The sequence below is a fragment of the Kwoniella shandongensis genome, chromosome 8 (assembly GCF_008629635.2).
Source record: "Kwoniella shandongensis chromosome 8, complete sequence".
NCBI lineage: Eukaryota > Fungi > Basidiomycota > Tremellomycetes > Tremellales > Cryptococcaceae > Kwoniella > Kwoniella shandongensis.
This window is the reverse complement of record NC_089294.1, coordinates 795,780-819,536: the sequence shown is the minus strand read 5'-3', so window position 1 is coordinate 819,536 and position 23,757 is coordinate 795,780. Positions and strand designations below refer to the sequence as shown.

The 23,757-nt window shown below is 50.3% G+C and overlaps 7 protein-coding genes across 7 annotated transcripts; 4 read left to right on the top strand and 3 right to left on the bottom strand.

Annotated features, from left to right (window-relative positions):
• Nucleotides 1-124: 124 nt before the first annotated feature.
• CI109_104746 (uncharacterized protein) lies at nt 125-1,105 on the bottom strand (the record flags this gene model as incomplete). Its single annotated transcript, XM_032008104.1, has 4 exons — nt 125-166; nt 223-289; nt 437-594; nt 662-1,105. 4 exons carry the CDS (start codon nt 1,103-1,105, stop codon nt 125-127), a joined length of 711 nt encoding a protein of 236 aa, XP_031857590.1.
• A 981-nt stretch (nt 1,106-2,086) lies between these two features.
• Nucleotides 2,087-4,760, top strand: CI109_104745 (ATP-dependent RNA helicase DRS1; the record flags this gene model as incomplete). The annotated part of the gene is made up of 5 exons (XM_032008103.1): nt 2,087-2,293; nt 2,364-3,605; nt 3,676-4,041; nt 4,108-4,228; nt 4,306-4,760. 5 exons carry the CDS (start codon nt 2,087-2,089, stop codon nt 4,758-4,760), a joined length of 2,391 nt encoding a protein of 796 aa, XP_031857589.1.
• A 220-nt stretch (nt 4,761-4,980) lies between these two features.
• CI109_104744 (uncharacterized protein) lies at nt 4,981-6,570 on the bottom strand (the record flags this gene model as incomplete). Its single annotated transcript, XM_032008102.1, has 7 exons — nt 4,981-5,142; nt 5,211-5,279; nt 5,373-5,419; nt 5,504-5,631; nt 5,713-5,768; nt 5,889-6,034; nt 6,243-6,570. 7 exons carry the CDS (start codon nt 6,568-6,570, stop codon nt 4,981-4,983), a joined length of 936 nt encoding a protein of 311 aa, XP_031857588.1.
• Nucleotides 6,571-7,130: 560 nt separating this feature from the next.
• CI109_104743 (uncharacterized protein) lies at nt 7,131-9,945 on the bottom strand (the record flags this gene model as incomplete). The annotated part of the gene is made up of 10 exons (XM_065967544.1): nt 7,131-7,298; nt 7,370-7,438; nt 7,502-7,548; nt 7,697-7,827; nt 7,884-7,939; nt 7,990-8,135; nt 8,190-9,450; nt 9,545-9,644; nt 9,714-9,802; nt 9,898-9,945. The coding sequence occupies 10 exons, from the start codon at nt 9,943-9,945 to the stop codon at nt 7,131-7,133; spliced, it is 2,115 nt and encodes a 704-aa protein (XP_065823616.1).
• A 710-nt stretch (nt 9,946-10,655) lies between these two features.
• On the top strand, nt 10,656-15,613 carry CI109_104742 (uncharacterized protein; the record flags this gene model as incomplete). Its single annotated transcript, XM_032008100.1, has 6 exons — nt 10,656-11,823; nt 11,879-12,661; nt 12,719-13,536; nt 13,596-14,191; nt 14,244-14,916; nt 15,038-15,613. The coding sequence occupies 6 exons, from the start codon at nt 10,656-10,658 to the stop codon at nt 15,611-15,613; spliced, it is 4,614 nt and encodes a 1,537-aa protein (XP_031857586.1).
• Nucleotides 15,614-16,209: 596 nt separating this feature from the next.
• CI109_104741 (uncharacterized protein) lies at nt 16,210-17,662 on the top strand (the record flags this gene model as incomplete). Its single annotated transcript, XM_065967543.1, has 5 exons — nt 16,210-16,483; nt 16,838-17,029; nt 17,171-17,303; nt 17,365-17,436; nt 17,512-17,662. 5 exons carry the CDS (start codon nt 16,210-16,212, stop codon nt 17,660-17,662), a joined length of 822 nt encoding a protein of 273 aa, XP_065823615.1.
• Nucleotides 17,663-18,170: 508 nt separating this feature from the next.
• CI109_104740 (uncharacterized protein) lies at nt 18,171-20,597 on the top strand (the record flags this gene model as incomplete). Its single annotated transcript, XM_032008098.1, has 13 exons — nt 18,171-18,273; nt 18,365-18,395; nt 18,540-18,668; nt 18,764-18,842; nt 18,905-19,013; nt 19,081-19,169; nt 19,229-19,316; nt 19,373-19,434; nt 19,493-19,600; nt 19,671-19,825; nt 19,885-19,922; nt 19,994-20,382; nt 20,448-20,597. 13 exons carry the CDS (start codon nt 18,171-18,173, stop codon nt 20,595-20,597), a joined length of 1,530 nt encoding a protein of 509 aa, XP_031857584.1.
• Nucleotides 20,598-23,757: the final 3,160 nt, after the last annotated feature.

Here is a 23,757-nt window from a genome sequence, read left to right as displayed (position 1 = left end):
ATGGTGAGATGTTATGTGAGATGTCTGTATGTCAACGAGAGTTCGTCTGCCCTTCAAACCTACTTCAGATGTTGAACCCTCCCCTACTCTCATCCATCCCCTCCTTCGTCTGTCGTTGTCGGCATCACCCTGGATCCACCTTGTCCACGTCCGGCACGATGTACCGCTAAGGTGATTGAATCAGTGACCGTTAGACATACTATCTCAGAACAAAACACGTACTCCTTGTGTGGGACAATAAGTTGTCCTTCCGGGAGAAACTACCATCGCACTGCCCACAGGTCCACCGCTGTCACCCAAACAAACATGACAATGAGCAACGGACCATCACTGTTGTCAAGATACGTAGCATACACGGTTATCGGAGTGGGTCGCTTGATGGCGACGGAGATGGTCCCGTCTGGAAAATCGTCGGGGACATAGAGGACACTCGTACTGAGCCGCCGGGTTGCATTGACGACCGGGTAATCTTCTGGTCGCTGGAGGCGGGCTCGCACGAGCTGGGGCAGAGGACGATGATGAGGAGGAGGGTGGTGTCTGCAACGTTGAAGATGCGAACAATGACGAGGACGAGGACGAGGATGTCAGGGAGTTCTAACCACGATACCAACCCAAAGTCATTCATCAGTTTTTTGTAAGACATTAGAAGAGCAAAACTGACCATGGAGGGGTTTGAGCTCATACCGATTGAAGGAGAGGGTGTAGGTCGGGCGAGAAGAGATGGGTTGATATATTCCCAGCCGCCCGTGAAGGTACGAGGTTGGGCGGGAGGGAGAAAGGTCGGAGGAGTGGGGGGGAGAGTTCGAGAAGAATCCGAAGATTCTCCTCTCGACATGAATAAAGGGGGTGGGAAAGGGGACATGATCCCACCCCCTTGAGATGTGACGGGAGGAGGATTTGGGAGAAGAGGCCATGGCGCACCGTGGCAGCTTGCAGAAGAGACAGATGCCTCAGCTGGAGCTGGAATGGTGGCTGGTCTAAGAGCAGGGGGAGGGGTAGGGGCACGAGGGGAAGGAACGACAGTGGATGTCTCTGGGGAAGGCATTTCCCACTGTTCCTCGCACCACTGGATCAACTCTCGAAGCTCTTCAAGGGATAGAGACATGGTGGATGATTGTAAAGGTATAATCATTGTATTTGTAACGATAAAGGTAAGTGAATGTCAAGGTAGATGTTTAGTAAAAGGTCAGGTCAAGTAGATGCATCTTCCATATATATATATAGATGTATATGTCTATACCTAGTCATGCATCTGCGCGTCTCTCTACCTACAACATTCCTTTTTCGTGTTTACTCCTTATCACGCGTTTGTTGACATCTTGACATATTTTCGGCGAAAGCTAGAATTGATGACATGGAAGAAGAAGGATAGGATCAAAGCCAGAAGCTGTGTACCCAAGAGGGACTACCAAGTGGAAGCTTCGTCAAGATAAATGAGGAATAGTGGAATGTCTGAGGAAAATGGAAGGGTTCTGTAGGAAACATGAAAGGAATCAGACGTCATCGAGAAGGGTAAAGTCATCAGTATGAAGCATAAATGAGAAGAGATCTGACTGATGGCATGTGATGACACACACACGTGTATGTGTATGTCACTCTCCTGTCCTTCTGGGCTTGGAAGGAGGAAGAGCCCCAGAATTGTCCAGAAGCGATTCTTTGACCAAGCGCCAACTTTGTTGCGCCCGCCACATCTGAAAGGGTCGAAAGAGAGACAGGTACAATTCCAACACCGCTTCGTAAACCTTTGATCCGGCATTTTACTGGAATCATCATCACGTGAGTGTTGTTGACAGTATAAACAACTGTACACATCATCAGAAACAATATACAGGACATACCGGGGGATCACAATATAGCAGTTGTTTACGATGATGATTAGCTCGCAAAACCACTTTCGATTCTTCAACTGGGAGACATACCAATTTAAGGCACGAGTATACGTAAATGCGTCAAGTCACGTGATCAACGAATGGATTTTCAAAAGTGTCTTCGCCGTTGACTGCTTGTGTAGATAGATATACATACACAAATCTTTACTCTCACTTCACACAAATATCCGTACTTATCAGGACATACATTCCACATCATGGCCAACGATCTTGTGACCACGATAGACTCTGACGACGAAGTCTCCAACTATGGCGAACCAAGTCAGACTCCTCGAGCTAGTACCAAGTCCGGGAAAGACGACGAGCTTGATCCAGATTTCGAATTTGATTTCGATGGTGGTCGTCAAGAAGGATTAGATCTTTGGGGCGGGGACGAGATTCAAGCTACTACAAAAGGAAACGAGGTGTGTACTCGCTCTCGCAACGGCTCTCATGGAAGAGATTAAAGCTGATCTACTATCGTGTCTTTTTCAGCCCATCAATGTCGACGACATCATTGCGAGAAGAAGAGGGAAGCCTTTAGAGGCATACCGGGACAGAAAACGAAGACGTGAAGAGGCGGACGCAGAGTCAGATGAGGATGAGGAGAGCGAAGAAGAAGATGAGGATAGTGAGATGGAAGCTCAAGTGGAAGAAGATGGCTCGCAAGCATCAGGAAGTGATGCCGAGGAGATGGATGTGGATGGTTCAGATGCAGACACCGAGGAGGAGGAAGAATCCGATGATGAAGAGGACGAAGATGCCGATTCGGATGATGATGCTTCTGAAGCAGGTGAAACAGCCGCCGAGATCGCTCGAAAGGACGCCTTCTTCTCGAAAGACCCAACTGCCGACGCTATTGTCGACCCTACTATCCCATCTTCCTTCGCCTCGATGAACCTCTCTCGACCTCTTCTCCGAGCTCTTACCGCCTTATCACTCAACACTCCCACACCTATCCAAGCTCGAGCTATCCCTCTCGCGCTACTTGGTCGAGATATCCTCGGTTCTGCCGTCACTGGTTCCGGTAAAACTGCCGCCTTCATGGTTCCCGTCCTTGAACGACTGTGCTACCGTGATCGAGGCAAGGGTGGACAAGCGTGTCGAGTACTTGTTTTGTGTCCTACTCGAGAGTTGGCAGTGCAATGTGAAGCTGTCGGTAGAGCTTTAGCCGAAAAGGGTGGATTAGACGTTCGATTCGCTCTTCTCGTTGGTGGATTGTCACTCAACGCACAAGCACACACTCTTCGTACTCTTCCCGATATCCTCATCGCCACTCCTGGTCGACTCATCGATCATCTCACCAACACCCCTTCCTTCACCCTCTCCGCATTGGACGTGTTGGTCATTGACGAAGCCGATCGAATGCTCGAAGCTGGTTTCACTGATGAACTCGAGGAGATCATCAAAGCTTGTCCCCGATCACGTCAAACTATGCTATTCTCCGCAACGATGACGGATAGCGTAGACGAGCTCGTCAAGCTCAGTTTGGACAAGCCGATCAGGGTGTTCGTCGATCCTAAGAGGAACACGGCGTCAAGTTTGACACAGGAATTCGTCAGGATTAGATCGGACGACGCGAGATCACCAAGTCTGTTGGCCTTGTGTAAGAGGACTATCCGAGAGAAGTGTATCATCTTCTTCAGGAGTAAAGCCCTTGCGCACCAAATGCGGATTCTGTTTGGTTTGTTTGGTCTCAAAGCTGCAGAACTCCACGGTAACTTGACTCAAGAGCAGGTGAGTGTGATCGAGATACTCGTGATAGTCTGATATCGGGCTGGATACTGATGCGTCCTTCTTGCCGCAGCGTCTCCAAGCATTGAACGATTTCAAAGCTGGAAAGGTCGATTATCTCCTTGCTACCGATCTCGCTTCTCGTGGTCTTGACATCAAAGGAGTCGAAACCGTCATCAACTACGACATGCCCGGTCAATTGGCCCAATACACCCATCGAGTCGGTCGTACCGCCCGAGCGGGGAGAAAAGGTCGTTCGATCTCACTCGTCGGAGAAGCCGATAGGAAGATGCTCAAACTTGCGATCAAGCAGTCCGAGGCGGATCAGATCAGACATAGGATCATCCCTCCTGAGGCTGTGGCGGCTATGACGATAAAGGTGGACGAGTTGAAGGATGAGATCCAGGATATTATGCATGAGGAGAAGGAGGAGAAGCTGGTAAGTGGGCAGTCTGCATGTGTTTGCGTTTGTGGCCTTACTGACGACCATTGCGTATGTGTGCAGATGCGTCAAGCGGATATGGAGATCAAGAAGGGTCAGAACATGGTCGAGCATGAAGAGGAGATCTATTCTAGGCCTGCCAGAACATGGTTCCAGAGCGAGAAGGAGAAGCTTGCATCGAAGAGTGAGTAGTGGCGCGGGCGAAAGCATGCCTGCATTGAAGGACAAGGACACTGACAATTCGTCACTACGTCTTCGCAGACACCGGCAAAGAAGCTTATATCAGTGCGTTCCCCGCTGAGAAAGAGAGACGTGTCCGCACATCGGACCAAGACAAAGAGAAGGATAAGAACGCCATCAAACGAGGGAAATATGATGGTCTATCTCGACGAGTCAAAAGACGAAAGATGGCAATGGAAGAGGATGAAGCGGATCAACAACATGTCAAATCTACTACGATGGCTATTCGACAAGCTAAAAAGGCTTTCAAGCCTAAGAAAATCACGGAACCCCTGGCTAACCCGGATGCGGGGAAGAAACAAGCTGGCGTAAAAGGGAAGAGTAAGAAAGTGGGTGGTGGAAGAAAGGGGAGTGCGTTCGATGATGATCGAAAAGGTCCAAAACACGAAGGTATGAGAGCGAAACCTACAAAGGTCGCTTTGGACAAGAAGGGTGGGAAAGGCAAGGGCAAGGGGAAAGCCAAGGGGAAGAAGTAGACGAGGTAGTGGTAATTAGTTGCGTTGAGCATTTTGACGATGTGCACAGTTCCGTGTTCTCGATCATCTACAAGATGCATATGACTTTAAAATATCCTTCACTTTATGGTCTTCGTATCACGCTTGATTATACATTGACGTTTGGGCTACTTGCTTGAACACCTGACAGCTATTTCGATCTCAAAGATATCTCACTTCCGCCCCCAGTCCTTCTCATACGTTACTTCTTACGATCCAGTCGTCTATTGATACCTCCTAACAGGGTCTTGATGATGATATCTGCACTCATATCTTCACCGCTGTAGGGCACCGTGTCGACGATATCACGAATGTCATGGGTCGAAGACAGGCCATCGTCCATCTCTTCTAGGGCGGCCTTGGCCTAGAAACAAGCAGGTCAGCACGAGTATGAAGACAGAAATGATGGTGCTCCTGCAACGGTGCACTCACTTGAGGATCGTTTCCAATCTGTAAGAATTGGATCCCGACTTGTGATAATGGATATTCGCCTTTATCGAGCTGAGTGGCAGTGTTAGAGTCAGCTGAGTGTCTCTTATCACCAGATACCTGACAGCTTGGTAAAGAATGTGAATCGACCATCGCGACACTCACCCTCTTTGCAAAAGTGACGATCACACTCTCTGGATCGTCCGTAGGTGCTATAAGACCAACGTTGGTATCAGCAGTCCATCTGTATTATCCGGTTTGCACGACATGTCAGCGAATTCGGAAGTCTTACTCACCTCCGTCCGTAATCACGATCAGGTTCATCGGCTTTATATTCCCCTTCCCAGCGCCTATGGAGAACGTACGCGATCGCTCAAGTCTCTTCATATAATCTCTAAGGAGATATTCGAGTCGTTGTCCGGTACTATACGAAAGAATGAAGATGGTCAGGAGCTAGCTCTGATATAATCAAGCAATGATGTATCTGTGTGCTCAAACAACTCACGGAGTCGCTCCGCCAGGTCTGACAGCTGAAAAGAGATCTGCTACTTGACGTGAGGTCTAGAGTAGGAGAAAGCCAGCATGTCAGCGCATTATTCATCCAGCAGTTCCTTGTGAAACTACCCCCAAATCATTTATCTAATCGATAGGTGGTCAACCAGCACACCGCACTCCACTCACCCTCATACCCGATCCATCCTTCCTACTATTCAAGAAATGGACGTCGAATCCATCATCATCGTATTTCCCAGCGAGGTCTGCTACGCCCATGAGTGCGTTACCGGCTTGAGTCCATCGACTGCCTGCCATCGAGCCCGAGTCGTCGACTAGCGGGTGAGGATGTCAGCTCAGTCTGCCCGGGACAAAGGAAGCAGCATCTCATAGTCCGTCTAGAGAAGTCAAGGTGAAAGGTCTTGTAAGGCATGTGGTGTGGTGCTGAGACAACCACGACGGAGTTCCAATCCACAACGTAGACACAACGAATTGCCTAACACATGGTATTCGTACAGTACTCAGGGAGAACGATGGACTTACCCAAAAACACCGTATCGTATAACTTCAACATCTCCAACGGATCTTCCCCTGCCTGGTCTCTCAGCTGTATACTCGCTCCATACGAAGGAGGAGCGGCGCTCGCACTTCCCCCACCTGCTGTGGGCGGGAGTCCAGGAGGAGGCGCGTAGGCCTGCTTACCATTCCCACTGGCGGGCGCGGCTCCGGTAGAATATGAGTTGGTGTTATTGGGATAAGGAGTTGTGTTTGGAATGGGGTAGGATGGTGTTGAGGGTGCAGCGTAGTTGTGAGATGAAGGGGCAGTGCCCGATGAGTTCTTCGATTTCGACTTGAATGGGTTCCAGGGCATTGTCAATGTATGCTAAGGTGTAACTGGTTCAAATTGGATGTTATAGATATAGATGTGATGTGAACGATGGTAGTTGAAGGTGTAAACAAATCGAATTTGTGGAGAAGAGAAAGACAAGTCGGAGATGTCCTTTGCCACCCTATACTAAATCAGCGAATACGGTTATTGTTATCATCTCGATATCCTTCGGCCGCGGATCTCGATACGCATCTCCAGTAACTCATATCGATGATGCCATACACACTCCCTTCCTATCATGCATGTGCATGTGAAGAACCGGCTTGATCGTGCCGAACGCTCCTTCTCCCTAGACTCGGAGCGACTGTCTTGGCATTCTTGTTTCTCTTTTCCTGAAATCGTCATGATCAGACGAAGGCGGTGGACGCCACATTCGAATCCAAATGCAGACACCAATAAGGGATGATTACGGCGCCCGACCCATAAGACCATCAATCAATGAGGCATGCTTCAGTGTCGTCTATCTGATATTATGATACTGTAATCGTACGAAAGGGAACGGGAACCTTCTATGGCACACTGATACTAATACTGATACATATCTAAGCAGTCGATCTCCTATCTAATCTTCTGTTGATTCCGCCCAATAACGTCTTGATAATGAGTCCGGCACTCATCTCTTCACCCGTGAAAGGAAGCGTGTCCACCATATCTCGCACTCCATGCGCCTCAGAGATCCCATCATCGAGCTCTTGCAACGCTTCGCGAGCCTGTATTATGCAACAGTGATCAGTTTCCTCCAGCTAGTAGCACTACATAGAGGCCATTTGAGCTGTCTCACCTCTGAATCGTTGCCAATCTGCAAGAACTGGATTCCAACCTGGGATAGGGGGAACTCTCCTCGATCAAGCTAGAAACACGATCAGATCAGCTGGATGGACCTGATCAAGCTACCGCACGCAACTGTGCTCACCCTCTTCGCACAAGCGATCAAAACCGATTCCGGATCGTCCGTAGGAGCTTTCTCAAGCAATTCCGCACGAGTAACAGAGGGATTCGCAGCAAGAGCGCGAACACGAGCAGAGATGGCGCGAGAGAACACTGAGTGTCAGCACCCCTGTAAGCCATGGACAGTTATGCTTGATAGGACAGACAGTATGACACTCACCACCATCAGTCACGACTATGAGGTTCATCGGCTTGACCCTTTCGATACTGCTGGAGCCAGGGGAAGCCACCTGAGAACGCTCCAACCTGGACATGTATTCACGCAAAATAGCTTCGAGACGGATTCCAGTCCTGGACCAGTCCATAGATCGTCAGTTCATTTCATGGAAGCCTCAACACGAACTCACGGTGTGGCACCTCTCGGTTCGAGCCCGGCAAATAGCTCTTCCATATCGTGTGCACCCTACAATTCAATGTGAGCATCTCGTTCACATTCGAGCAGATGCAGCCCACCTTGAGCTCCTTCCCGACACGCTTGCTGTTGAGGAAATAAACGTCTACTCCGTTCTCGTCGTATCTAGACGCGATCTCCGCCACTTCCATCAACGCTGTGCGCGCTTGATTCCACCTATCTCCAGCCATTGAGGTACTATCATCCACTGAAATGAAACATATCAGCATCGGCCTCACAGCTTTGGAGGTGTTGCACTCACCTAAGAAGACCGTATCAAAATCTTTCAACGTTTCTAACGGATCCTCGCCCTGCGGTGGGATGTATGAAGTGCGACGTGGAGGCAATTGGGGTGGTTGACCCCTTGGTGTAGCCGTTGGCTGCGGTGATGGTGTATGTTGGGGTTGCAGAGGCGGTTGCAAAGTCGCGGGTGGTTGAGTTGATGATAACGTATCCTCATCCCAAGGAAATGATTGTGAAGTGGACTGCGATGGGATTCGCAGATGAGGAGGAGGAGGACCTGGGGGGGGGACGAACACCGGATCACCGGATGGCGGACGGTATTGGGTATGGCTAGATCCAGGGTTCTCCGCCGATTCGCCATACATCTCCTCGGCTTGTAAGTACTCCCTTTCGGTCGCTGATAAAAATGGGTTCTTGCTCTTGAGATGTGCGTTTGTCTTATTCGCTGCGCTGGGCGAATGATCATAGCCTGGGACCTCGTGAGAGGGGTAGTTCGAGCTTGCATTTGCTTGCCAGCCGCCAGGTATACTCAAATCGCCCATGCCACTAGTCAGTTCGGCTATATCAGGGTTTACTGATGGTGGTCGTGGTTGGCTAGATCCAGCTTGCGCCTGTCTTGGTGAAGTTGAACTTTGAGCCATCGATTCAGCTTCCGCAAGACTTATACGCATAGCCTCTTCCAACTCCTCTTGTTCTCTTTGTGCGGCCAAACTCGCTCGTTGAGCTTCTACAAGCTGTGACTCCTCCCAAACGCGAGCCATCTCTGGATCGTTTGGTGGTGGTGGAGAAGCTGGTCGACCGTCTTGTGATAGTCGGTTAGGAGTGCCCTGTGAACGAGCTGATGGTGGTGGCGAAAGTGCGGACGAGTTGGCAGGTCTCGATGGAGTGGACGGCTGGGAGGTAATGGAAGGAGCTAGAATGGGGGCCGAGTTGCCGCTTCCTGTCGCTTCTGCTTCCGCTGCCAGTTGTTCCTGCAACATCCTGGTCGCCTCCGGTTCCGGATCCTGGCTAGCATATGGTGGTGGTGGAGGCTCGTCCCCGTCTTGCTGGACAGGGCGATTCGTCGTGGCGCCAGTCGTAGTATGGGTTCGAGCGATGGTGTTTGCAGCTCGAGGAGAAGACGGGTTGGCCGTTTGTGTTCGGCGCAAGGAATTAGTATTAGACAGCGGCGCGCTGGTCGCGCCGGTAGAAGTAAGCCGTCGAGCGATTCTGATCAGAGGGGACGGCGGTAATCTGTATTCGTCGCGAACTTCGACAAATTGTTTCGCGAATCGTGGAAACTAACGAGATAGTCAGTCTCTCTATCTGAGCGAGCGAGGGTCCCTTCCTCTGGGGTTGGGGTAACATAAGGGTGTACACAATTCGCAGACTCACCTCCTCTTCAAGCGGTTGCAACTTGTAGCCAATCTCCATTTTGCTTCTCCCTCGAGCCGCTTTAAACTCGACATAATTTCTCAGCACCGCTTTGACATACCTGAATTTCAATCGTAGCATTGTCAGTTTTTGCTTCTTCCTGTGGAAATCGCGCAGGGGACAAGCTCACTCTGGGTCCTGCACCAGATGATTATGGAAAGCCCAGACGACATGACTCGCAGTCTCCATCGTATTGATTTCATATCTCCTCGCTGGCGTCTGAACGAAGCGGACGATCATCAGCTCACGTTATCGTTCGATGAAGGGCACTGTAGGAGATCACTGCAGAATCATGGTAGGGGCTGACCACTTACGCCAGTCCGAGCTCTGGGCCCTCGTTCTATAGGTGCTCGTTGTGCCATGGCGAACTCCAACGCAAGATCGTTTCTTCGCAAAGCTGACATTCAAGGGTGACCTTGACAGTGAGATATGATGGGTCGTGAATTAAGTTATAGAGCGATGGTGTTGGTATGCGTACACAGCATCTGCGTGTGTGGGATGATGTACGATTGTGGTTGTTGTTGATGGGATGACGCCGATGAATGGGAACGAAAGGGACGGCAGCCGGCTACACACCACCGCCTAACTCGGTCACGGCCGTAACTTTGTATGGTGATTAGAAGACGACTTGTAATCGAACTTGTAATACGATTAGAAAACCACCAATCTAATTATAATTTGGTATTCGAGGAACGAGATGTACAAGTCAAGTTACCCTGAGTTGGATGGGTAGTGGTAGTCAGTCCCTGTCCCATTATTCTATTCGCAGTGGTGTGATCAAGACACGTAAAGTTGGTTGCTTCCGTGCGATAGATATCCTACTATCCCTTCGTCAGATATCCTCGATCACCGCAATGTTCATGTCATACCAATCATCCTCCTTGAACTCGATAGCTGTCACTTGATCCTCTGTTCTGCGTCCCTCCATCTGCAAACCACCCGTCCAAACCCTGTCGATCACTTCACCTCCCCCACCAACATAACCTCCACCACGACGAACGACGCCGACGATGCTCAAGAACCGTTATCAAATAAACACGCATCGATTTCGGAAACGACCACCGCGTCCACCATGGACACCAACGGCCTAGGTCCGCCTTCAGCCATATTGTCAGCTCACCAGAACCCTCACTCGACACCGACCAAACCTCTTTTGAACGGGAAACGAACCGCATCGTCATCTTCCTCCCTGAACAGCAGCAATCATCTACCACCAGACTCCCCATCCCATCATTCCATCGTCAGGTTCGATGAAGATCAATCGCATCAGATACCCTCCAAATTATCACCACGAAATGCAAACCAAAATGGCGTTCTACCATATCAACCTACACATCCATCTATCCTGCACAACTCCTCTATCCCTCCTGGACCAAAGACTGCACCCTTACTCTCCTCCCAATCACGATCGAACTCTGGTCTCAGACCCTTCCCGAGTACTCCGCCGGCACTGAAAGATAGCGACGGCTCCTCTCGTCCAAACCTACCTCGCAATCAGTCATCGCAAGATCGTCGCGTGTGGTCAGAAACACTTCCCCCAGGACGTGCGCATCGTTCTGGATCCCTGCTGGCTCAAGGCAAGCGAGCGTCTCGAGTAACGGGCGGTTACGAATCCAGCTCGGATGAAGAAGGTACAAGTGAGGAATCTACCAAAGAGAAAGATGAGGAGGAGACACCCGTCACCGACACCTACTCCTTTTCAGGCAACGGCAAGTCTTCGCCTCGCCCGACTGCCATAGCTGGACCTAGTCGACCTCGAGCCAAGAGCTTGATGTTGCCTTTGGGAGGCCAGGGATCAGATCGAAGTAGTGGCAGTCTTCAGACTAGAAGACGGCGAGGCGAATCCCAGACTTTACAGATCCGCACTTCTAGAGACTTTCTACGTCAACCTCCATCACGTATAGCTTCCCAAAGATCGACCCGACAACCTTTATCAGCAGCAATGCCCACTTCTCGATCCGAAAACTTGTTTCCGTCCACACACGGATCGGCGGCACCCAGCCGCGTGGCTTCAACGAGGTCACATGTTATGGAGACGGGTGTATCTGGACCGAGTAGATCGGCATCGGCTCGTGTGAAGAACATGGACCGAGCGAATGGACGGAACGAGAGACCAAGTAGTCCGGAAGGTAGCAAGAAAGGGAAAGCAAAGGAAAAGGAAATGTCGAAACGCCCGGATAATCTCGCGGCAAGTCTGGGGCTAGGCATTGGAGGAATTAAGGAGATGGCTCTGAGTGCAGGTAAGTGGTTCGTTCGATATGTCCTCGACCTCGCTGACGCATGTGCCATGATTAGACCAAATACATGATCTATTGAAAGATTCAGACCTCGCGTCAGCATTACGAATTATGAATACCAATCACCTCACAACACCTCGTCCCCCTCTACTACCTGACCCCGGAAGCTCCAACTTTTTCTCACCTCCGAACACTAGACCCACTACACCTTCGCCTGACGCTACTCCTCATATATCGCCCTACCTGGTGTCTGCGCCCCCCGCTTTGACCGGCGAACCACATGGTCGGGAAAGAACGGCGTCGATAGCAAGCAGTATCGGACCCCCAATGCGAACGACTTGGGGCTCCTCCCCTCGACATCGGGCCAGTTTTGATTCACCCGGCGAGTCATTTGCGCAAGGGCGAGCTCGTGCTGCTTCACGAGCTAGCATGTCCCCTGATGATATTGGAGGACATATACCTTTCACACACCATATACCCATCGCTCAAGTGGATGAGGAGAGAGAAACAGACGAAGAGTCGCATTCGGTGGAAGTGCAGGACGACGTCCCGACAGCGATGCCTAGTGAGACCGAGCCTGCGACTGCAAAGCCAATCGGATCGAAGACAGCCAGAACGGGATCGAAGGAGAAGAAGGGCCGACTCAGTCAGCTGTTCCACCTTGGAAAGCGGAAGGGCTCAGATATAATAGTGCCGGAACTACAACCCAGAGATCGACCAAAGGAACAGCGTCTGGAGAAGCATCGGTCCGAAGAACATGCCAAGGAGAAAGCCAAGCTTGACAAGGAAGCAGAGATGCGACGGTTGGAGCAGGAGAGAAGGGCCGATGAGTTGGCGCAAGGTTCGTGATTTTGATAATTCTGCTTCAAAGCCTCAGTTTGTACTGACCGCCCTTCAGAGCGCCGTTACAAGGCTCTGACTCAGGTGGCGGCCCATCCGACTGCGGAACGAATTGCATACAGAGCTGGCTCTCACCTCCGAGCATACTACCAACATGTTTACGACGGTGTTGACCACCCACCTCGACTCAACCCTCTAGCGGTTCTTCGATGGCGCACCAAGACCGATGAGCAGAACGAAACGCGTTCGAAATGGGAAGCGCAACAAGATCATGGCGACGTCACTTCCACTCGAAGTGATAAGTCTGGAGCTCACCATGCTTCACCGCGTGCGGGAGGACCACATTGGGGCGACATGTTACACGCCAGTCCCATGAGCGTCGACTCACCGAGGTTTAAAGGGTCTCGAAAGTCGCTGGAAAGTAATCATTCGGTTTCCCGGGGGTCCACTCACCGATCGCATGACATGTCCCCGCGGAAGAAAAAGGCAGGTTACGATGGATACCGATCCAGCAGAGGATGGGAGTATTCCGTCGAGGACATAGCTTCGTACAAGGCTTGTAACGGCGTTGTCAACTACTTTATCCCGCCAAGAAGGAAACCGATCGATATCGACGTCATGACTGAGGATGAACGGGAATTCGGCCGTTTTCCTGCAAGCAACAACGATCGTCGGGATGATGAGAGCTCAATGGCAGGAAGTCGAAGTAGTAAGAAGAACGAAAACTTGTCTCGACACAAAGTGCAGACGGCTTCGAACGTGTCGTTGGTTGATGGAGAGGGACTCACGAACGGGGAGGGAAGTGTTGCACCGTTGTCGAGGACCACCTCGGCCGAAACTGGCGGTAAATCGATAACGGGAGTCCTAGACCAGCGCGTGAGTGTGCGTGTTGCGAGACGGGTAGAGAGATATACGGGCTGATAATATGTTTCTAGTTCACGCATCGAAGTCATCAGAGTCTCAGTGGACTGGGTCAGTCCTCCCTGACCCATGCGCTGAAACAACCTTTCGAGAAGCTGAGTAGCACGACCAAGAGGCAACGGACGATGCCGCCCATTGGCCGCAGTGATCGAGATGGGGAAAGCGTGCTCGACGAATCATTCTCTCGAAATGACGCTGTATCTACTCCGGTTCACCAGATCAAGGGATCCCATCCAATGGTCAGCAAAGCGAGTCGAACGACCATGCTGTCGAATCACTCTCGACAGCAATTCTTCCGCCGCCATGGTGGTCATGAGTCAATCACAGACGACGAAGGAGGCCGAGAGTTTCATCTTAGAAAGCTGTTCATGAAAGGTCAAAAGGTGTTTGCGTTGGACGATGGTAGATCTGTGAAGAGGTCAGAGACGGACTTGGCGAGAGATAGACGGGACGAACGAGAGGCGGAATTGTATGCGTTGGAATCTGCTTTGGCGAGGGAGGCAGCGTTCAGGCAAACCCAAGCGGAGGCCACGAGGAAGACGCAGCTAGAAGTGGAGGCGAGGGAGAGGATCAAGAATCTAGAGACTGAGATCTATCTGGAACGAGTAGAGTGAGTTGTCGGCTTAGTTCGGCTTGTGAGGTATCGCTAATAGCCTTTTCAGACGCCTTGACAATGCTAGACAGAAGCTCGACTCAGTCAACGCAAATATCGAAGTTGTCGACGAGTCGATCCGACAATACGTTGCGCAGATCGATTTCCTTCAAGAGGAAGCGAAGATTGGTGCGGAAGTCGAGGTAGAGTTCCCACATATGGCGGTTCTGCGAACGAGGTACACCGGTCGAAGACGGTCGTACGATGATGAGGCTGTCGAAGCGATCGACGAGCACCGTGACAAACTCCCGCCACTTCGACATTTCTCCGCTCACGAAAGTGGATCCGATTGGGCACCACCGCCCCGTCGTTCCACATCTCTCCTCACTCCAGTCTCAGGCCCTCGTCCCCGTGCTCGAACGCAATCGCAATCACGCTCTCCTGCTTCGGCAACTCGACGCAGGATGTCAACGTCGAATGCGAAATCGCCTTTCGAGCCGCAGTTCACCCTTCATATGCGCCATCGACCTAGACGTACCTATCTCGATCCGAGCGGGACTAGCAGAGTCAATCCGCTGAGACAGGCAGAATTGGTCATTGCTTATGGCAGAGATAGGCAGAGGGATCTAGTCGCAGACAGGGAGAGTACGAAGCATGAGCTGGAAAGGATGATCGTGAAGATTGAAAATCTGATCAAAGCGAAGGAAAACGTCAGGCATTGGGCACGGGATAAGTTACAGAAGGTAAGTTGGCACCGAGTATCTTTCTACCTCACCACAGCCCGCATCTGTATCTTCAACCTCCCAATGCGTTGGACTTGCTTAGGGGATGGCAACCTTGCTGACCAAGTTTGCGGTTTTCTAGACTACTAGCCTTCGAGAACAACTCGACCAGCTGGTCCGACAAGAACATTCCGGCGCCGATATCAACTTTGCTGAATGGCGTGATTCTGCTCTCAACTCAACCATCAGGGGCATATTGACGTTCTTCAAGTTCTTCTTCTGGTTATATTACCAAGCCAAAGCGGAGATCGATCTCTATCTTACTCCATTCAAACCTTCGACGTACTGTCGACGACAACGCAGAGTCAAGAGTCCGAATCCAGCCGATGGTTCCGCGGCCAATGGCGGAGCAACAGGTGATAACGCAGATGATGACGGAGAAGAGTATGTCGACGATGATAGTAGTGAGGAGTTTGACGTTGATGGTGATGTTGGAGACGCGTTACCGTCTATTGAGAATGGAACGCCCATTGGAGCTGTAAAGGCCAAAACGAAGGCGAGGAAGACTAAACCGAAGAAGGTCGTTGCGCCAACTTGGGGAGAGAGGAAGAGGAAGATACCAGTCCTTGGTATGGTTTCCTTGGGTGTGTGCGCGTTTGCGATCTTCTGGGTATATACTGGCGGGTTGAAGGGTGGTCGATCAGGGCTGGCCGCCTAGGACTGTCGGAAAAAGCGAGCGCGAGAGAGGAAATTGGTTGAGGGGGGAAAGAGTGTGATTTCTTGTAATCTTGTTGTAATTTGATCGTCATAATCAACTCTTACATTCTGCAGACCGTAATGTGATACTGAGCACTACATCAATCTGCAATCTGTGTACACCAAGGTTCCAGTTCGTTATGCATTGCTGATCGAGAGGAGTTAGGTTACTCCCAACTTCTCCGATGTAGGAAGGTACCAAAGTGCCATGGCACTCGAAGAAGTTGCGGTCACCGCCGCTGGTCAAGTCGCGTTGTCATCGATGTCGTTTGTCAACGCACATTACGAGTGAATACTGTGTCGCAGCGTCACTTGTATGTCGATCAATTCATCACAATCAACTTAGGATCGTTGTTCTGATTTGCTACTCCTCGAACACATATCAATAATCTCCAAATCCGAGAGAAAAGTCCTACAAGTCTTCAAACAGACCCCACCCCTGTCTTATCGAAACGCGACACACCTCATACTCTTGTTCGCGACAATCAACACGAAGCAGTTTCCTCGATAGTCGCTTGATTTACAACTCACTCACTCACTGACTCAGACATACGCACGATGGGTCAATCATCCTCCTCTCTCCCATCTTCTCTGCCCGACCTCGCACTCCACTGTCTTCGCGTAGCAGACCATTCTCCAGCCGATAATCTCATCGAACCATATTTCGATTATCTGATAGGTGTCCAAACTGTTGAGTCGACCACTCAGTCGGACGGAGAGGAGAGCCTGTTGAGTGGGTTGACGCCTGGTGAATTGGGGAGAGTGTTGGAGGAGAATGAGGGGAGAAAGTTGAGGTTGAGAGTTTATAATGCCAAGTCGCAAAGAGTGAGAGGTGAGTTTGGGAGCGTTCTACTCCGCTTTTGATGTGATGGTGGGCGGAATTCCTTTGGCAACGATATGAGCGACCTATGGAGGCTCTTGAGAATTCGAGAGGATATAGAAGGTGTCTGAAGCATACTTCAATTGGGGGAGACAGAGAACGGTGCGGCTGTCGATGTGTTTTATCAGAATGATGAGGACCGAAGAGCTGCGACCGAGCTCTTCCTGGGAAATGACCAGACCGGATTGGGTTGACCCACGATACTCAACGTAATGAAGGACCGTCTGTGTAGCGCGGGTGGATGAGCTGGCAGAGAGCGATTGATAATACAACAGGCGCTGATAACTAAGTTCCTTTCGTCCACAGACGTCCAGCTCACCCCTAGTAGAGCGTGGTCAGAAGCAGCTCTTCGCGAATCGGGTCAAGACCTCCCTTCAGGGGAAGGGACACCGAAACCATCATTACTTGGCTTATCTTTGAGGGTGTGCAATCCGGCGCATGCGTTGGAGTCAGTCTATCATGTTTTGGATGTGTTGGAGGGAAGTCCCGCGGAGGTGAGTGAAGTACTAAGATATCAAGATGTATTTCGGGAGGGTGTTCAGTGCTAATCCTTGCCGTTCCCCAACAGATGGCAGGTCAGTCCGATCCGCACCGAATCATTGGTATTGTACGCCTAGGCTGATCTTGCTGCAATGACAGGTCTCGTACCATGGGGTGATTATGTCCTCGCCTGGTCTGGAGGACCATTACATTCCGAGAACGACTTCTACAACTTGATCGAGGGACATGTAGACAAGCCCTTGAGACTGTTCGTCTACAACTCGGACTTGGAGTGAGTGCATAGGCCCAGTCCAGTCGACGTGTCTATGCTGATACGCTGTTGTATGTCGTAGTAATCTACGAGAGGTCATCCTCTACCCCACACGGCAATGGGGCGGAGAAGGATTGATAGGATGCGGTATTGGGTGAGCGGGTGCTTCAACTACTTCGCACTCCATCGACTCGCTCGCACTAGCTGACACTCGTCTGCCTGGTCCCAGATACGGTCTACTTCATCGAATACCTCGACCGTCAACACCGCCATCCGGACCTGCACAGACATCATATCCCGCTGATGGGTATTTTAGCACCACCACAAATCGTATATCAGATAACACCTCTCTCTCCTCTCAAGCAGTAGCTGCACCTTGATAGCTTGTCACTTGATGAAGGGGTCCACTATGCATACATATGTGACTTTGATGCTGCATGTAGAGCATGCGAAAAGAAATCAATCAGGGTTTGTTGTGCTGCCACGTGGGATGTATACTGTCCTTGTTGTTTCAGCTCGAGCCTCGACGCGCCTCATTTACAACCGGACAACGAGATTGATACACTTCATCAACCCATCACTACTCCCATAACCATCTTGACCTTGTCTCTACCTCTCATCCATCAGCTCAACATACACACATAGCATAGATAATAATTCATTACCGCCATAGCCCCAGTTTCCCCCTTCTTGTGCTTGCCTATTGCATCAGCTCGGTGTGAAGAATCCCAGGACGATCAATCACTTGCAACAGAGTTCGAAATCAAGCCTCTCCATACAGCTTCAACATCAGCATCAGCACAGCACAGCTCGCAGCATGGTCAGTAAATCCTGTCCCTCCTCCTATGTGTATGATCCGATCCGACACATAGTATTTTACTTCACCCCATGGAGGCTACTAACACAATTGCTCAGTCCACATACTCCCAGACCAACTCAAATAACCCTCATGCCGATCCTGAACTGTTCTACGTCCGTCAAAATCGAATAGGTGAGTTGCTACTACCGGGTGCTGTGGAGAAAGCTGTCGAGTTCTCGTCCATATTACAAAGGATCCATGGCTGACTTGCAATCTCGTATAGGGAAAGGAAGTTTCGGTGAAGTGTACAAGGGGTAAGTTCACTACCTGTCATTTCAGATGGGCGACGAGTTAGATTCTCACTTGGCGAAGGCCCCTCATCTCGCTACCGAAAACTCGACAACATAGCCTAGAAAAGAGAGCTGACGAACCGTCCCTGACTTGGTCGTTGACTCCAGATACGATCGAAGAACGTCCTTACCCGTCGCCATCAAGATTATAGATCTGGAAAGCGCCGAAGATGAGATTGATGATATCCAACAAGAGATACAGATTCTTGGTCAGCTAGATAGCGAGTTTGTGACAAGGTGCGTAGATTAGCCATTCCTCCCTCCTTTATCGCGACGATTTTGATTTTGTTACAGTTGTGTGGACTTCGCTAACATAGCTGACTGAATGGTAGATATCATGGCTCATATTTGAAAGGATCAAATCTGTGGATCATCATGGAGTACTGCTCGGGTGGTTCATGTTCAGATTTGGTATGCTCCTTCCTCCCACTTTCCCCCTATCGTATAGCATGTGAGCTGACTTGATGTCACAGATGAAAGCCGGTATATTTAGAGAAGAATACATTGCGATCTTGGCTCGAGAGCTGCTGCGTGGATTGGAATACCTGCACGGGGAGGGGAAGTTACATCGGGATATCAAGGGTGAGCTGGCTGGTGTTGGGTTGACTTGTTCCCTGACGGTTTGCTGATCTGACGATACGGTGAACAGCTGCGAATATCTTGCTTACGTCAAATGGGGATGTCAAGCTTGCGGATTTCGGTGTATCGGGACAGCTGACAGCGACGATGACAAAAAAGGTCAGCCTGGATCGCTCGCCGTGACGCGAATACTGAGAATCAGGCTGACATCCTTTCAGAACACCTTCGTTGGTACACCGTACTGGATGTCACCGGAGGTCATCAAGCAGTCAGGTTATGATCATAAGGCCGATATCTGGAGTTTAGGTAAGTGTCAAGCAATTACCCAATGATACTGCTTGCCGACTGACTTCTCGTCACAGGTATCACTTGTATCGAGATGGCTATGGGAGAACCACCATATGCGGAGCTGCATCCAATGAAGGTGAGCTTTGCCACAGGCTCCGTACAGGAGAACAAAGCTTATCTTTCGTTATTCACAGGTACTCTTCCTCATTCCTAAGAATCCACCGCCGCAACTTGACGAAAGCAAATTCTCTCGCACGTTCCGTGATTTCGTATCTCTCTGCCTACAACGGGATCCCCGCATGGTGAGTGTCCTCGCGCATGTATTAACAGACATTGATGACTGATACGAGACACATGACTCGCAACATATAGCGACCCTCGGCTAAGGATCTGCTCAAACACAAATTCATCCGAACAGCGAGGAAAGCTTCCTACCTAACGGAGCTCATTGAAAGATCCGAGAAGTTCAAGGCGGAAGGAGGGCAAAAGTTAGGAGACGATGGCTCAAGAGATGGGATGTCAGCTGAGTGCGTGATACTGCATACTGAGCGATCCTCTTAGCGCAGTACTGACAGACCGCGACTAGACCCGCGTACGGACCTGCTGCAGAGGCTTTGTGGGATTGTGAGTGAACTTTCGGAGCCACGCATATCATCAATCATCAGTGGGCACTAACGGACTACCATTATCTATAGTCGGAACGGTACGAAATGCTCTTCCTCCGCAAAGTCAGGGAACAGTTTCTCGAGCGACAGGGCGTCCTCTGCCTCCATCCGGTACTGGAAGTGCGGCAAACAACACCACACCTACTTCATCCAGACCACCTCCAGCACGAGTGGCTGAATCGAACTTGCCTCCTTCGATGAGTGGTCGAGCCCTGCCCACCCTTCCCTCATCCAGTTCTCAAGCTACGATCACCTCGCCGGAAGCGGCACATCCAGCATACCCAACTATACGGAACGCTGTGCCCGATGGTCCTGTGCCGACACCTTCACAACCTCAGCCACAACAGGGTCATATACATGAAGATGACGGAGACGAAGATGTTATGCTAGAAGGTGTCATCGTGCCAGCCATCAACAATGTAAGCGGAGCCATCGCGTAGCTTACTCAATTGGGAAAAGGGTGCTAATGTGATTCGGTGCGCAGCTCGCCACACGCGTACCTAATGATCATGCTCGAGCGGCACTAGCTCGCCTTCGACAAGCGTTCATCGATGCCGAGCGATCCATTCCAGGTGTCACATCTGCGTTTGTGCTCGAGATCGTCGAGAATGTGGAGCCGGTGGAAGAGCATTGATTCAGGATGAGGTGGATAGCCCCTGACTGCTTCAGCCTCGAAGGGGGAGTCAAAAGTTGTACTTGATATGCCCTATTGTTCTGTGTTGAAACATGTATTCCGCATACATCGCTTCTTTTCGATTCAATTCGCAAGTGAAATGTGTCACAATCCAAAACTGACAGGACGATCTATCCAGGAGCGAACGAGAAGGCTTGCTTATCCGTTCAATCGTTTGAAGCCTGTTTGAGAGCTGACAACCTTTCTCAGAGACTCCAAGGGCCATCCTTTTACTCAAGGATATGCAGTGAAAGCGAGAAGGCAGTACTTGGCTTTTCTGCGTCCAGTGTAATATAAAAACCCCTTCTCTTCCCCCCAACTGTCGCTTTTTGTCTTTTTAGGTCGCCGTTCTCCGTCCCATATCAAATTCGACAATCACGATCTGACCTACAACCATTTCCAAGCCTAGACACCAACACAACACATCAACGCACGCTACATATTATGTCACACTATCCAACCTCCTATGGGACAGTTTATGGTGGCGGTATGTCTTCCGTTGTAGCTACTCATAACGACCCAAATTGCATTCCTGATCCCGATCACGATGTCCGGCCTTCTAAGAATCTTTGGTATGCATCACCTCCAGTTGGTGCGAAATGAAGCGGATCGCTCTTCCACCCCTACAACGACACAAACCAAGGACACGTCCTACACTGGTACGAACGTGGAGTCCGGGAGGCCAATGGTGACAAGTGCTCTCGACTCGTCTAGGACTGGCAGCATGTGGCGGCGGTTGATGCCAAGGAACCAGACGATGGGGGCGACATAGTCTGGAAGTTTATCGTTCCTTGGCATCCAGAGGGTAATCTCACGCGCCGCACTCTGGAGAATGCAAGGCAAACGCAGGTACCCGCATGGCCTGGCAAAGGGACGCTGACATTCGAGGTAACAGGGAAAAGACTGATGGAACATCCACCTCTGGGGATTGATCGGTTTGCAACACTTCGCACGAAATGCACAAAAGGGACAGGGTGTTTTGCACATTTGGTACCAGCACCAACCGACCAAGATACAGTCGAGAATACTTTATGCCACGTTCTTCACGGCGCCGTATTTGCTGATGGACACGAATGGGAAACCTGTCGCACCAATCTGCAAAGACGCCTTCTCCAATCGATGTGCGCAGTCAGATCGTATGCGGACTCGAACCCTTCCAGGTACTGGCGGGCTGACCTTTATCGTGCAATCGATTGGTCGGAGGAGCTTGGGGACCAATTGTCGGCTATCGCGCCGTGGCCATAGTCGTGGTCGCGGATCCGAAGCCTCCAATCTACTCTTATGATGTGAAAGTGCCAATTTCGACCACCTGTCTACTCGAATGTAATATTGCTGGGCGCAGGCTTCTATTTCGTTGATGTTTTCTCGTTGCTCCATTCTGAACCACTTATACACCATGTCACTGTTGTTCTTTCTCGCCTCACGATCATCATAGTGACCCATTGCTTTGGTCCATTGCAGCTACTTTGTACATGCATACTTTTCTTTTCTGGGCAAGACTGCCTAGTATCATCTACTGGAGGTTGCACATGTCATCCATTAATACTTAGCTTCCCCCATTCACTTGCAGTTAACATTGCTGCTGAGAGTGTTGTCGGTACAAAAGCCAGTCCTCAAGAAATGGCTATCATTATCAATGGCAAGATAATGACCTGCCTGCAGGACAATTGCATGAAGCAGGTCTGGATGATTGCTTGATCAGGATTGCACCGAACAGTATTTCCAGTACACTGCACACTTTACAAGAAGTATTGGTCATTCCATGACTCTTGTTACAAGCAACACGCAAAAATAGGTTTTCCCAAAAGAATTGTATTCATACCGACATCTTGATCCTATCATCACCTGTGCACACACTGTCAAACTCCAATACCAACTATGCTCAAGGCAGAGATTTGCTCTCAGTCCAATTGCTCTCACTTACAATCTGTCTCTGGCTGGGCATTCTATCTAAACAAGGGGGAAGGGAGCAATTGTGAAGAGCTGTTTGAGAATCACATCCTTTCACCAAAGGGGGATGCAAGGAAGGTCAGAGGCTTCAACTTGGCTTGTCTGCCTGGAGTGAGGTATAGTTGACCTCTCCCTCCCCAAAATCATTTACCACTTTTCTCTGATTCCTAGCAACAACAATCTTTCAACTGCATTTGCCAAACAATCTGCACATCATGTCAAACCAACAACTTTCATCTGCAACAGGGAGCCAAAATCTTCCTTCTCCCGCTTTTGTGGGAGATTGTGACCCCAGTCAGATTCCTGATCTCCATTGTCCACCCTCTGATCCCTCACCCTACGAAAGATGGCATTTTAACCACTCAGATTGGCACCGGAACCATCATTGTGGGCGTAATGAGAAACTGAAGCCCACTGCTGACAGCGAGGTCTTTGAAGGTGTATACTACGAGGAAGGAGCAATTTGGCGGTCCTGGCACAAAGGGCATTTGCTCCAATGGTTTGACTATGATGGAGAGGGTGAAAAGGCGGAGCATCTGGCGGGTGTTGATACTGAAGCAACAGATATCTATGGGAAACAGACCACAGTGACCAAACTCATTATTCCTTGGCGTCCTGAAGGAGGTCTTCCCCTCTTGGAAACAACAACCTCAACCACCATTCAAGAAGAGGATGTGAACCAAACTCGCAAATGGCTTGGCACAGGTGCCTTAATCTTTGACTTCACCCGAGACGATTTGAGGTCCCAACAATCGCCTTCCCTGGTCACAGCAAAGCTCACCGGTGCGACTGGATTGTTCTGCAAAGCCTTTGAGGCAGCCCAAAGGACTATTACGGATGACTCAAACAGTGGTGGGGTGACAAACTCTGAAGCCATGTTGCAGAGCATCATCGATCATACCTTTGATCCTGAGGAGCAAGAGTCATGTAGGGAAAAGATGCGCGGAGGGTACATTCAAGCGGCCAAGGCACTCAACAACGACTTTCATGAAACCTGTTGGCAACAAACCAGGTAGAGCAAGGGCAATCTTGGATGTAGGTCAAGCCTACTGTGGATAGTTGAAACCGAGTTGGGCGCTCCTCATATACAAGTATCTCCTCTTCTGATCCACCTCTATTGTGACTTGAAAGCTCTTGTACACATGTATATGCGCTGGTACAATCACATTAG